At 37.9% G+C, this 14596-nt stretch overlaps 1 protein-coding gene across 1 annotated transcript in view; it reads left to right on the top strand.

Moving 5' to 3' along the window:
- USH2A (usherin) overlaps positions 1 to 14596 on the top strand; it is a 397508-nt gene that overhangs the window by 311257 nt on the left and 71655 nt on the right. The window contains exons 50-54 of the mRNA XM_080408501.1: positions 2387 to 2610; positions 4999 to 5209; positions 5612 to 5809; positions 6407 to 6561; positions 8354 to 8552. Coding sequence (XP_080264627.1) covers positions 2387 to 2610; positions 4999 to 5209; positions 5612 to 5809; positions 6407 to 6561; positions 8354 to 8552 — 987 coding nt within the window. The remainder of the gene's footprint in view (positions 1 to 2386; positions 2611 to 4998; positions 5210 to 5611; positions 5810 to 6406; positions 6562 to 8353; positions 8553 to 14596) is intronic.

Raw genomic sequence — 14596 nt, 5'->3', positions numbered from 1 at the left:
GGATTTTTGGAGTAGTTTGCAATGTACACTGGCTCTGTATTTTGTTGATCCTCTATTCTGGCTCCAAAGGCTAAGCCTTTTAATACTCATTTTTCCCTTTTGAAAGCATTGGTTTTGCAGCTTTACTACATTAGTAATTCATCACTCGGCTATGTTTGTAAATTTTTTCAGTTGCTGGGGATGAACATGAAATAATTGTTGACAGAAATCACCGTTAGCAGGAAGTGTCTTTTCCAGCCCATGGATTTTCTTTTTGCTGTAATGCATTATGTGGCTATGAAACATAAATACATAAAGTATGACACACACATTCCAGTTGATTTACAAACAAATAGTTTGTATTTTGGTATTTTGCTGAATTCAGCAAAAGATTATAGGAATTTCTGGACCCTTAAGCAATTGAAGAAAGTGATTTTTAGAAGGCAAATCAATCCATCAATATTACATGGTCCTATTTTGTTTTTCTTGGAGCATATTTAAAATTGTACATTTGAGGTGTCAAGGTTCAGGAGTCAAGTGCTACATGTGATAAATTAAGCAAAGGTCAGAGGCTATGCAATGCAGTTTCAGAAGATTGTCTACCTCTGCCTTTGCAGCTCATTCATGCTGAAGTGATGCACTATGGGAATTACTACCAAACTCTGCTCTGCAACATCTGCTCTCCCTAAGTGAGTTAGTGCACGTCAGACATCTTTATGTCAGAATATTGCAGTGATGGATGCAGTCTTCAGAAAATGCTGCATAAAAATCTGGTGTGCCGTTCTGGCCATTAAGTGAAATTACTATTTAAATTAATGGCGCTGTCACAGTTTATCTGTGCAAAGAATGAACGCTGATTAGGGTATTAAGTAATTAGCAATTTATCACACTGGAACAAGGTTGATAATAATTAAAGAAGTAATGGTTTACCAAAGAAACTAGAAAGGGAGTCACTTCTTGTTATGTGAGTGAAATCTTGGCTGAAAAATTTAATTCAGTTAAACAAAGATGAGGTTCGCAGTGAAAGAATATAGCCTTGTTTGTTTCAGTAGAAAAGCAGTTCATTATCAAAATTTTAGTTTGCCTGTCAAAAGTCCCTTGGGGCTGTCTGAGTTGCTTATTAGTATTGAATTGAGTCATTTTCTGCATTAATTCTCTACTTAAAATTGGTAGAATCCTAGAACAATTTGGAAAAAGGGTGTGAACAGGAGGAAATATTTACCTCTTGGAGAGCTGGTGATCACAGTTTGATTGCTGTGAATAGAGCCAGCCCTGAAAACAGGTAAAGTATGCAAGTAACGTCATTTGTAGTCATTCTGGTGATTGGAATGAAATGCTCTGAGTGCTTTAGCCGGATCATACCCTTAAAGAGTAATTTTCAGTATGTATGACTTCCTAAGAGAGATTTGCTGCAATAAATGGCAGTGAGAAAAGTAGCCCCTTCTGCATGTGTTTTAAATGCCTACATACTACAGAAATTATGTCACATACAAATTACTTTGTAAATGTAAAAAGTATATCACAGCCCTGGTTTTGTGTGTATCTTTCTAGATGAATTAGTAATAACATTTATTTCATTGTCAGTTATAAAAGTGTTTGTAGCGTTTCGTTCAGAGTTAAAATTTACCCCTTTCTTTAAACGGTGTGAGGCTCAACACGAGTATTTTTCAGTTGCAGAATAATTCATGTGTATATATGGACAATTACACTGGTTATGATGAGCTTTTAATTTTAAAATAAAATAATTTGAAATAGAAGGAAGACAGTGGAATTAATTTTGGCAGCTTATCAAATCCACTATAAAAATGCATGTTATATTTAGATATTAACTTCCTAAAGAGTAATTCTCTGTGTTAGATGACTGAAGCATCACTGTGGGTATTTGGCAAGTCACCCCTTTAGTTTTACGTACCTAATATGAACCCCCACTTTAAAAACATAATGTGAAACATTCTGGAATACTAAGGTGCAGTTTTGGAAGACTGCCCATGTGAGGGGGCCATGAATGAGACCTGACTGGAGAGTACACGGAGCAGCTTTCTCAATTTCTACATTCTACAGGAAATTTTCATCAACAGTCTGGCTTCGACCTGCTACGCACGGTACCTTGGTATGGTATTTCATAGCAAAGGTTCTTACAAAGTTCAGCAGTGGTGTAGGTTGGTTATAAGGGATCTCTGTTTATTCCTCTAATTCTTGATTATTTTCAATAGGTCTGGAAGTCAGGACACTTACTTCAGTCACCTCATGTTCGAATTTAATCTCACTTTAGCTAAATCTGGGAAATTCCAGATGCTGGTGGTTTTATGCCAAGCTAGATTGCATTCTGAGCTTTCTCCTTTCTTACCTATTTATTTATTTACTTACATTTCATATTCAGATATTTTTGTTTGTTTGTTCCTTTCAGGGATGTTCTGTTGTGGGCAGGAATACGTGAATGAGTCAGATACCATATGCTGCTCAGGTTCCAGTGGTGAGTCCCTAGCACATGTTAGAAAGAATGACCAAGTGCCAGTAAAATGCTGTGAGACTGAACTTATTCCAAGGAGCGAAGAATGCTGTAATGGAGTTGGATATAATCCTTTGAAATATGTTTGCTCTGACAAGATTTCAGCTGGAATGATGATGAAGGTAATTGATAGAAAATCTCTCGGTAGCTCTGATTTGACGATGGAAAGAGAAATACACTGTTCATAACTATTTTTCTAAAATAGGAATATAAAAACTCTTGTGTGCATTATTCATTTTCACATTACATCCATATTAATACCGAATGAGTTCACCATGATTGATGTTATTGCAATGAATTCTAAAGGAATTAATAATGATTAGCTGCCTCTGTGAAGTGTTGCCCAGCACTTCAGATTAGTACGGTGGCTAAAAGCTGGCATACTAACAAGACTGACATGTATAGCCAGTTCCTGTTCTGTGACCACTGTTCCTGGTGATGTTCCTTAAGTGGAAATTAAAATTAAAGTGGCCAGTTCTGAAGTATAAAAATGCTATTACATTTCAATTTAGGCAGGCAGTGTGACATAGATTCCCCAACTTCCTAAAGAAAATATAAATAAAAATAAAGCAATTGATATTTTCTTGATGGACTTAAACCTCATCCTGCAGAAAACCACTGGTAATCTTGGCATAAATTTCAGCGGTACTAGGATAGGTCCCTGTATAACTTTTAGCAACAATGAGGGTATTATATTTTTAGTGCCTTTTGTGCCTACTGAATTATATAGTTTATTTTCACTCTGTTTTAATGTAAGAGTAAACCAAGCACCATAAAGGCTAATTCCGTATTTTCTAAGACTGGCCAGTATCAGCAAGAGATGATGTGGCCAAACTTTCAAAGCTGCAAATTCTTGCAACTCCGGTTGAATTCAATATAAATCTTCAAGAATTAGCATCTTGGTGTTACATGTAAGCTGTAAAAATATTGTCAGCTGTTATTGCGATTTTTGTTTAAGAACATGAACATTTCAGAGGATGGTAATCCTGGTTTTATATACATATATTCTTTTATATAAATGTATATTTATATTTCAAGAGAGGGAGAAAGTACATGAGAGAGAAAGAGGATTGGATATTGTCCATTCTACAATATGGAAATCATGTAGATATTGTGGAATTGTGGAATCACCAAAGTAAAAACAGACCCCATCCTGCCACATACAGGTGTTCCTGTATCCTTTGCATTCATCTGCTAAGTTAATACAGAAATATTTCTTCCGTCTTCTCCTTTTCATGTCAAGGTTTTCATGTCATTTCATTTTCAGGCTGAATAATTTTCTCCTAGAGAAAACCCAAGTTTTGTGATGAGTCAGCTACAGTTCCTCAATGCATTGTATTGGTTCCTACAAGGCAAAAAATGGCTGTGAATAGGTTAATGAATTCTGGTAGATAACATGCTAGATCTATGCCTTGGGTATAATGTGTAAACAAAGGAAGCACTTTGTATTTCATTTACCTGCGGTAAAAAAGAGATAGCAGTACTAGCTTTCTGTTATGTATAGATTTACTAACATTAAAAGCACTGATATTCTGCGACATATTCTGGAGCTACTTTTTCTGTAAATACAATCCATCTATATCCTACATCCTATATTGATATCTATCACACTGTAATGTTTGTGAAAATGCCAGGTTTGGGAAATTAAATTCACTGAAGTTCGTAATCAGCTAATAAACTAATTTCAGAGGACAAATTATGGAAGCATTAGATATAATGTTTGTTTTCCCTTCTAGGGTTTGTAGCCTGATGGACAGAAATATTTGTAGCAAATATTGCAGTACATTTCTTCCTGCAACAACCTATATTTTATGAGAATTATTGCTCTCTAGCTTATGGTTTGGCAAAAATATTATTTCATGAATTTTAATAGAAACTTGTGGAAGTTCAGTGTATATTTCTGTTTCTGTGAATTGTTCTTTATGGGTTAAACCTTACATCTGCGTCAACATTTGCAGAGGTCCTCTTATTGCAGTCAAACTGCTGTTCAGGAGTGATGTGATAAAGGACACAATTTATATAGCCCATGGATAAGAGCTCTCAGCCTTGAAAGCTGCCAAGGAATTGCGCAGAGCCCTCTGGTGTACTTGGCAAGCTGCGTGGGGCTGGGAATCTGCTACTGATTTGCCCCGGGGTATTGGTCTTTGCCAGAGCAGAATGTTCAAATTCTCAGGTAAAATCCCATTCTCATTTGATTCAAGACTCGTCTGTTTTCAAAACCCCAGCCATCTGGGCTTCCAGTGGTTAAAATTTGTGACTTTTTCATCCAAGGACCCTAACAACAACAAAAAAATACCTGTTTCTTTTAGAAAGGATTATAAAAGCATTAATGATCAAAGACGGCAGACAGGCCAAAGGCTGAAAGGGTCTCCCATAGGCTAGAAATATCAATTTATTCAATGTGATTGCCTGATTTGTATGTTGCATAAAGAAAAAGAAATACTAATGGAAGCATTTGTAAAGAAAGGAAGATGTGGTAAAATTATGAAAAATGAATATGTATTTCTTAGGTACAAGAAGAATGCAAGGCGAATGTCCTTTGCCCTTTGTCTATGGTGGCAACAGCACATTGTGGAAAGTGTGACTTTGATCCTAGGGAGAATATCTGTGCATGGATAAAAGGTTCACAGAGTGCTACAGAAAAGGAGATAAAAGAACATGTGTGTCCAGCTGAAGAGGAGACTGTCTACACGGGAAGTCCAAAGCAGTATTCATTTACTGGTAAGGAAAAGTGACATATCAGATTGGTGATTTGCTGATGTATTTGATTCACTCTGGAGAAAAAGATGTCCTGGATGATATCATGTATTCTAATTAAATGTAAAGCAATTGTAGTGAAGTACCATTGTTTAAGAAGTAATCTGTGAATCAAGACTGAATCTTCAAAGAAATGAAATGAGTAGCAAGAAGTTCAGTGAATGCATAAGGTCTAAACTTGCTTTCGCAGAAGTTGATAGAATTATTGATATATCAGAAAATGTCCCAGACTAAAAGAACTTCCATATCTACTTGTCTTTAAACACAGAAATAGTCCCATAGGCACAGGAAAAAAACGTAAAACATTATTTTGTATTTTCGTAAGACTGAGATGATCCATACGTAACTTTTTTTTTTTTTTTCTAGACCTGAACCTCGAACCTTTTATCACATATGAGTACAGGGTGGCTGCTTGGAATAGCTATGGAAGAGGCTTCAGTGAAATTAGCAGAGCTATCACTAAGCAAGATGTGCCACAGGGTGTACGTCCACCAAAATGGGCCAAAGTGGATAATCGGGAAGATATGATACTTCTGAACTGGGAGGAACCACTTCAGCCAAATGGTACTCACATATGTTAAAAGAAGAGTATGTTCAATCATTCAACTGACAGTGTTCCAAAAACCAAAACATTTCCTAATTGATCACTGACACTGAAAGATAGGTATTCTTAAACCCTGCGAGAAGAATTTTCTCTAGGTTGATATAGTTTTCTTTCCAATTAAAAGTAGTCTAACTTCACAGAAGACAATTTAGTATGTCTCTAAGAAGTGCCCAGAAGCCTCTTTTGAGAACAGTTGTAATAATAAGTGGCAAATTTGATCAGAAAAATCACAGTCATGTTACAAAGTATTTGGGGATTTGGAGGTGGGGGTGATGATGCTCATGTTTCTTTCAGGAAATCTTGCTTATGATCTTCAAACAGTGAGAAAACTTGGAAGAACTCGCTTAATAAAAATTGAGATCTACTAGAAAGTTGATGTGGAGGCTGAGGAAAGTAGCTGGTAATTGACATTAGCAATTTACGCAGGATGATTGTCTGTTACAGTGGTCACCTGGAGATTTTGTGTAATATTTCCCATGTGCAGAGTAGCTTATTATGGTATACCATCACACAGGATTTCTCAGCTAGTAAAAGAGTAAACTTCCTTTCTGCAACAGGTCTTATTATTCACTATATCATTCTCCGAAATGGAATTGAGCATTTTAGAGGAACAGAAATGAGCTTCACAGACACGAGTGGTGTCCGGCCATACCAAGAATATTCCTACCAGCTGCGAGCCTGCACTGTTGCTGGATGCACAGACAGCAGCAAGGTTAGTGAACTGGTCTTTATGGAACTGGTGCCAGAAATTTATCAGCCAGTGTGGTAACATAAAAATGCTTTTGGAAAGGTGTAATTTGAAGACATGTTGATTATTGAGTGAGTAAGTGAAAAACATCAATAATCTTACTTGGATTCAACTACCAGCAGGTGATTATTTGGAACTTAAGGTTGGTACAAGCAAGAGGAAGAAGAAAGCAGTATCTCAGTCTTGGCAAAGCTGAAATTGCACTGTAGGAACTGATATTTGTTAAAAAGAAAGCTGTACATGATAGAATAGAGTAAGGAATATTAAAATGCACTTTCTCTAAGCCTTGAAATTAAATCTTTGCTTCTCACTAGGAGGTCTGTAGCCTCTTCTTCCTTGGTGTTTTAGTTTATCTGCTTTAGCTCTAGTCTATCAATTTGTTCAACAACCTTCTTATTCTGAGCCTCCTTCCACTATATTACCCTTCACTGGCTTTCCATGTCTGCACCTGCTTCAGGCTTTACGCTTGCTTTGTGTACAACCTGCCTCTGCTTCAGTTTTAAGCAAACAGAATCACTTCCCTCCCTTTGCCACTGCTTAATTGTCTTTCATATTGCTTTGAAGCACAGATGTCTTTTACCAGCACTACTATTTAACCAGCTAGTTTCTATTCTGCAAAGTACCTGCCTTATTCAACATTTGGAAAAACTATTTCTTAAGTGACCTCTTTTTCACAGTTAATATCCTTGCCTTTAAGAAAATGAATGTCTAGAACTGCAAGTGTAAGATCTGTGGGGCAGAGGTGGGAAATAATGATTGTGCTTTGTAATTATAATATCTGTGGGATTTAAAAGTTGGATTTTTTTTCCAGGGCTTTAACTGTTTTTCTTATTAGCACAAATCTAAGTCAGAACTATAAGAAAAGAAACACTGATGCAGAGGAATGGACATCAGTGCATAGTCCTCTACCTGCACACAGAGCTGTGGTCTGGAAGCTACATAGGCACAGTTGCTGCAACCCTTGGTCTGAGCTAATAAATTCTGCTTATTTCACTGGCCTGTAATTAAGGAGTTTACTGTTGCAAACACTGAAGTCTGCAAGTAGGGACTGATTCCACCAAATGCACTAAGACAATATATTATAGAGGGCACATTTTATATTTACAGCATAATATAAATACTTTATGGTGGTAATAACAGAAAAAGAAAAGTGGTTCTCAAAAAGAAAAAAGGTCTGACTCACTTATTAAACCAGTGTAATTTCGAAATGTCTCTGTAGGAGATGGTAGAGATGTGTCAATAGAAAATTGGCTTTTTCCCTTTTCTTCTTTTGTAGTAGAAAGAGCTTAACAAGTGCAAAGTAATTCTAGCTTTAAAAATCTTTGGTTTCCTTACAAAAATATGGAGTTGCAAATAACTACAATAGAGTTCAGATTGCATGGGATATATGGAGGCTTAGCCCCATGTTTACGGGTGCTTAAAATATATGAAATCAGGCAGTTAAAATGCAGAGACACTGACAAACCATATGGAAGAGAGTTATCAAGAGTTTTCAAGCAATACAGTTTTTGTTGTTTCACCCTGTGTAGCTAAAACGTGGTGAACCTGTTGTGATAAATTGTAGACATAGACTTATGTAATGTATTCAAGGTCAGATTTCATTGTGAAAAAGGAGGAAAAAAGTAACTAGTTCTCCAGACCCTTGGTAATGATATGCCAGCACAAACAACATTTTAAAACAAAAGTGACATTCTCATTGATCATGGTATCTAGTGTACTATTACATTAAATTGCTGTTTAATTCATATGTCTTCAGGTAGTTGCAGTCACTGTCCAAGGAGTCCCAGAGAGCATTCAGCCACCAGAAATCAGTGCTTTGAACTCAACAGCATTACATTTAAGCTGGATTGCACCCAAGAAACCAAATGGTATCATCAGAGAGTACCAGATCAGTCAAGTAGGGAAAGGACTTATATACACGGATGCTGGAAGCAGAATGCAGCACACAGTATCAGGTAAGGAGGTAGAGCTCTCTGACAGGCTAATGTCCTGTCCTTAAGACAGACGACAGTATGAATATATTAAAAATTCTACTTGTCAGTAACTTTTAAATCCCCAGTACTGCGCACTTTAGAATGCTTTATCATACTTTACGTATCTTGAATCCACTTTTTTCAATCTCTTATTTCTGGCTGCTGTTTGTTAAAATATTAATAGATTTAATTTCAAAATTTTAAAATAAATCTGTCCAGCTCAATTCAAGATGCAGGCATTCTGGTGTTCTCGAGGTCCCAGATATTCTGTGTAGGCTTGCCATCCCTTCTGTGTATCTGAAAGAAGCTTTAGTCAAGGGATTTTGGGGGAAGGTTTGACTCGGACCTCAAGTGTATTATTTTCACATATTCAATTTTTTGTTATATTTAAATGTTACACTGAAGCAAAGTTATTCTTAGACATGTTTCTGTTGAACACAAGACGGGAACGTAAGCATTCTGGGGTATCTTTTTTCACTATTTGGCCTCAGGTTGCTTATCAAGTTCTTATATCTATGATTTTTAGGAACTCATCAATACGGGGTTTTTTTCTTCTTTTTTTCCATCTGAGTAGGAAAGGTAGAGATTCATATGTTATACACACACCATATGATAGCAACCTAAAGAGTAGAAGATGACTTAAAGCACATAAAACCTGTACAGTATATATGGCAAAGCATGAGTCCTGAGTCAGAGTGGTTCCCTTAAAAGAGTGTCCTTGCTGTAGTCACTCACAGAGGAGTAAAGGATTGCTCTTTCTCTTTGACAGTATCATGCTCAAGTGTGAAATTAATCAACTGTGTATTATGCCTGTCTCCATATCCAGTGCTTCTGGACATGAGATATTTCTAGAGTGTGCCAGTTGGTGGTACATGTTTTAGAATTGCTGTTTTTGTAAAATTGTAATTTTATACTGTAAAGAACACCTACCAACAAGGTATGGTTTCTCAAACCCATGTAAAAATACTCATGCTCCTACTTCCTTTCCAGAAGGCAGTTATTTTAATGCAAACAGTACTGGTTCTCTTACCAGTTGGAAGGGAAAGAAAATGAAATTCCCTTCAGAGAAACAAGGATCTTTTTTCCTTTAGTGTACCTGTTCCATTCAGTAGCTGTACAATGCTGCCATGTTAAGGCAGCAGAGAAATAAGTGATTGCTCCTCCTGACAGTCACAATCAAATCTTGTGCTGTTTTCTGCAGGAGCATCCTTGGGTAATAATGTGGAATTCGTGGCAGCGATTTTGCAATATGGATAATTATTGCTTTCTAAATTAAAAGAATAAGATAAAAAAATAAATTTATTTCATACATAATCCAAATGTTTGAACTGTTGTCTTATTTGCCATGGATGTTTTGTTTTTCCCCATCTTCCTTTTTTTACTTTTTTTTATTTCCCAAAAAAAACTGTCTGCTTTTCCCTGAGCAACAGTTGAACATTAATGAAGCTGTCGCATTAGTATTTCTTGAGACTTTGAATCTAGGGTCTTGCACATAACAGACGAGAAGGCTAGCACCTTGCCACTGCACCATTGTCTTGGTGCTTATTTTTAATTACATCAAAGCTTTAGAAACATGATCCCACAAATGTTTTGTGGGAATAGCGGTGAATGTGCTCATCATGTGAAATCCATAAATTGCTTATAATCCTCTCAAGATGTTAAAAAAAGCATTAAGTAATTGAAGACAGGAAGTCCTCAGTTAATTATTTAGAGGTGTTATCAATGCTTTAAGCAAACTGAAGCATTTTCTGCTATCTCACTGAGTTGAATGCCACTGGGACCTAGGGGCAGCAGCCATCATCTTCTCATATTCTCTAATGCAAACAGCACATGGCAGCTTGTCAATAAAAGACCTTTTTATATCATTTATTACTGAACACTTCCACTACCCTGTACAGAACAATTTGGATGACAGTTATGGCATTGTTTCACTTTGTGTTACTACTACTTTACAAATGGGCCTGCTAATGGTTTGCATGAGGGGCCAGGAAGAGGGTAAGACTGAAGAAAATAATTAGGGGAATTATAAAAGAAAGCTAAGAGTGCCCTCTTCAGCAGCAGCAGGTGGGTTTATCACAAAGGTTCTTCTCAGGTCCCCCTTTTAATTACACTGAATATAATATTCCGAGTAAGAGGTTTTATTGAGAATTTGTAGGATCAATCATCTTTAGGTAAAAGTCAAGGAAGATCATTGATGCTTTTTTTTTTTTTAGTAAAAGAAACAATATTAATAAATACTTTATGACTGAACCATTTGGAATTCTTTCATCCGAACATATTCTCCGTTTCAGGGGAATGAAAACCGAAGAGATACAGGAATGTTGTCACTGGTCAACTCTGTCTCCATGCAGCACTGAATCATTAGTAATATTTATCTAGAAGAAATTCTTTGGGGTGGAGGGGTTGTGTGAGGCTGTGGTCAGCAATCTGACATCCTCCTGTGTAAAATTCCCATGGCAGGGCCCAGGAGCATTATCCTGGGAGCTAATTACTGACCTTGCTGGAGCCATACCCGCAAATGGAGACAAACAGAAACAGAAAGAATTGATTTGGCTAATAGAACAATGCATTCTTAAAAAACCACTTGTTTACAGCCTTTTGACAACTGGCAAATGCTGCAATAACAAAATAAACTGCTAAGTTAAAAAAAAAATAAATAAAAAAAAAAACCCACAATAATAGACCGAAAAAGAAAAGAAGTATCCTCTAGAGAACAATCAAGTAGAGAAATTGGAAAACAAAATGCTGCTTATGTTTCAAGATTATCTTACTTGTTATTTTTATTATTAATCACATACATAGATTTGCACAGAGCTTTCCAAAGCATGCATAAGACAAGGAGTTTAATGCAAAGCTTTAATAATCTAGGTAAAAATCTGCTGTGACTGCTCCATGTATGACTAGAGGTTTCAGGTATCAGAATTTCACCAATAAATTTAGTGAAACCATGTGCTCCTTTTTTAATGCTCATTTTTCTCTTTAAAGTGTAGTTGTAAATGAGTATTGCTTTATTATGCATGTTTCCTTTAAAAGTGAACATGACTCCCTTTAGGGGAATTCAAGTAATTTGTTGCCACAGTAATCTTTTCTATCCTGAAATGTTAAATACTTGGCTTTCCTCCATGCCTTTGCCTCTCTCTAGCCTGCAACTGTCATTTTCTCCCTTCTTACTTTTATACACACTGTTCAGACCGTACAACTCCCTGACACGAGGCTGTGGGCAGGTGTGGGTCGGTCTCTTCTCCCAAGTAACAAGCAACGGGACAAATGGAGATGGTCTCAAGTTGTGCCAGGGGAGGCTTAGATTGGATATTAGGAAGCATTGAAACAGGCTGCCCAGGGAGGTAGTGGAGTCACCATCCCCAGGGGCATTTAGAAGATGTGTAGATGTTGCACTTAGGGACTTGGTTTAATGGTGGACTTGGCAGTACTAGATTAATGGTGGGACTCTGTGATCTTAAAGGTCTTTTCCAACTTAAATGATTCTATAATTTGGTTACAGCCAGGGCTGTCCCTCTGAGTCATCTCTTTCTTTTCTCTCCTTCATGACTTGTTCAATTCATTAAGCAGCCTGCATGTCTTCCATTCAGTGTTTTACCTTTCTAAATAATGGTTGCTTATTCTTTCTCTCTATTTTTCTAATATATTTTAATTAAAATGTCTTCATACTGGCTATAAGCAAGGATTTGTTTACAAACAAAGATCTTGCCCGGACTTTTTTTCTTGTCATGGAATTGCATTGTAATTGGAGTAATTACAGCTAGGTGCATGAGCTACATCAAAACTACGTGATTAAGGTCACAAAGCCACACACTTAAAAATTGACTTGTATAATATGTATGAATTGACCTGTATAATCCTAATTCAGCCTCTTTCACACAAGCAGTCTGCATTACACGGTAGTGTAGTCACGCATTTGTACGTAGGGTTACTGCCTCATTCAGGCTACAAGCTATGCAGGGGAAGAGTAAAATGGATAAAAAAGAAAAAGAAAAGGCTCCTGTGTGTAGGACTGATGCCTCAGCTTCTGCTCTCAGCTTTTTCTGTGTTTGGTAGGTGTATTCCTTCTCAAAATCTCAGTGTAGATGGGCCTATTTCCACTCCACATGTGCCCAGAGCTAAATTTCCTTTCTGCTCAGCAGAAGCCAGGGGGGCACGAGCCCAAAGTTTTGTGTGAATGCAGAGCACAGCGAGGGAGGCGAGAAGGGTGGTGCCAAGCCGGAGAGCTAAAATGTGGGTTGCTGAGGGGCTGGCAGCATCGCCCACCGAAGGGAAGGAAGAAGGGGCAGCATCCCGGGAGATGGGCCGCTGGCAGCACGCAGGGTGGCCTCGCTGCTGCAGCACGCTCCCACGTCAGCTCCCTGCCACTGCTGCCAGCCTCTCCTGGGCTTCCCCCAGCCCTGCTCACAGGCCTGGGACCCCATCCCAGCCCAGGACCTCAGCCCGGGACCCTGTCCCGGTCCAGCCTGCTGCCCTCAGTCCCTGCTCGCAGCTGTGAGGAGAGACCGTCACATCAAGGCAGTTGGCCTCTGTTGTCCTGGGCTTTCACAGCAGCTCAGGCTGCAGTACTGAGGAATGCACATCGCAAGCTTTCACAGCTTGACACAACCATGTCTTCATTTTCCTGACACCCCACCTGAGACCTGAGGCCTGAATTTTGTCCAGCTGAAGGCACCAGTTATGCTTAGATATATAAAGTTTTGCCTAACACCAGGTCCTCTGGCAGCCAGGTCCCCACCATCCTAAATGGCCTCCTGGCAAGTCCAAGGAGATTTTAGTTTCTCTCAGTCTCTTTGAACCAGCATCCTGTTTCTGAGAGAGATAAATCTATCTTTCTTATATATATTATTCTTCTGGTACTGTATTAAGCCATTTGCAATGCTGAGATGGTTGGTGTTAGTAAAGCAACTGTATGCTCTAGGGGTGGACACCACAAAAAAATCTGTGTACAGTTGGGCAGACCAGAGACCACACGTTGGGGGGAATTTTGGATAGGACTGTGCCACAGAGCCTCTATGCAGAAGGTGTGATCTGTATCCTACAATGTCCTAATGCTGGGATTTCCTAGTTTATGAGTGTTCAGTTTTGCAATCTTAGCATTTTCAGAGCTTTTGTGTATAATTTGCTGCTTGTTGTTGTGCTGTTTGATCCCTTCGCATTCAGGAACCTTGTTTTAACGTGTTATGAGATGTTAACAAGAGGGTCCTTGAAAGCATGTGAGGGAAAGGTTTTCAGTGTCTGACAGTAACATTTTTAAGATCAACTTTAAGAAATACCCAAACAAGTAGTTTAGCGAAGACCCTGTAACCTGCGCTGGACCATGCTCTGTGAGAAGTCTGATCAGCAGTTAAAGCTGAACTCTGAGATGTTCCAAAATAGGCTTGCAGACGTCTGCATCTTTAATGATTTAACTGTAAGAAGCCTTTAATAGGTGTGCAGAAATGGCTATTTTAAAAGCTTCGTTTCTTAGCGAAATTTTAGATGCAATTTCATGAGGAGCCCTAAAGTCAAACTCTTAAGCTGCAGACACCTTGATGTCAAATCTGAAGTCATTGACACACAGCACAAGGATGTTTGAAATTTTCCAAGGAAAGGTCAATGTATTCTCTTTTAGTCTCATTCAAGGAAGTCCAGCATAGAAAGTTTGAGCTGAAAAAAGTTCTTAAAATATTACGAGTAACTAAAATTAATATGCTGTAATGGGGAGGGCTTGGTTGTCAGTCCTGCTTCTAACTGCTTATAGCATTTATAGTAAATTTTGTAACAAATACGGTAAAATAGGAGTAAAAAATGAACAAATAGAAGTTGGGAAGGGGGCAGGAAGAGAGTATCTTTGGACTTGTCTGCAATATAGTAGAAAATTTCATGTTCAAGTTAAGAGTATTTTATCTTTTCTTATTGTTGCAAATATGTTTGTAATAAATTTTCAAAACATTACAGGCTCTTCAGCTTTTCAAGTCCAAAGCTCTAAGGAATGACACTTTTAGGTGCTTATCTGTTGGAAAACTTTGGACTTCTGTGGTCAT

Source organism: Falco punctatus (assembly GCF_963210335.1).
Source record: "Falco punctatus genome assembly, chromosome: 12".
Classification (NCBI taxonomy): domain Eukaryota; kingdom Metazoa; phylum Chordata; class Aves; order Falconiformes; family Falconidae; genus Falco; species Falco punctatus.
The sequence above is the reverse complement of the archived record's forward strand: the minus strand, read 5'-3'. Positions and strand labels throughout refer to the sequence as shown.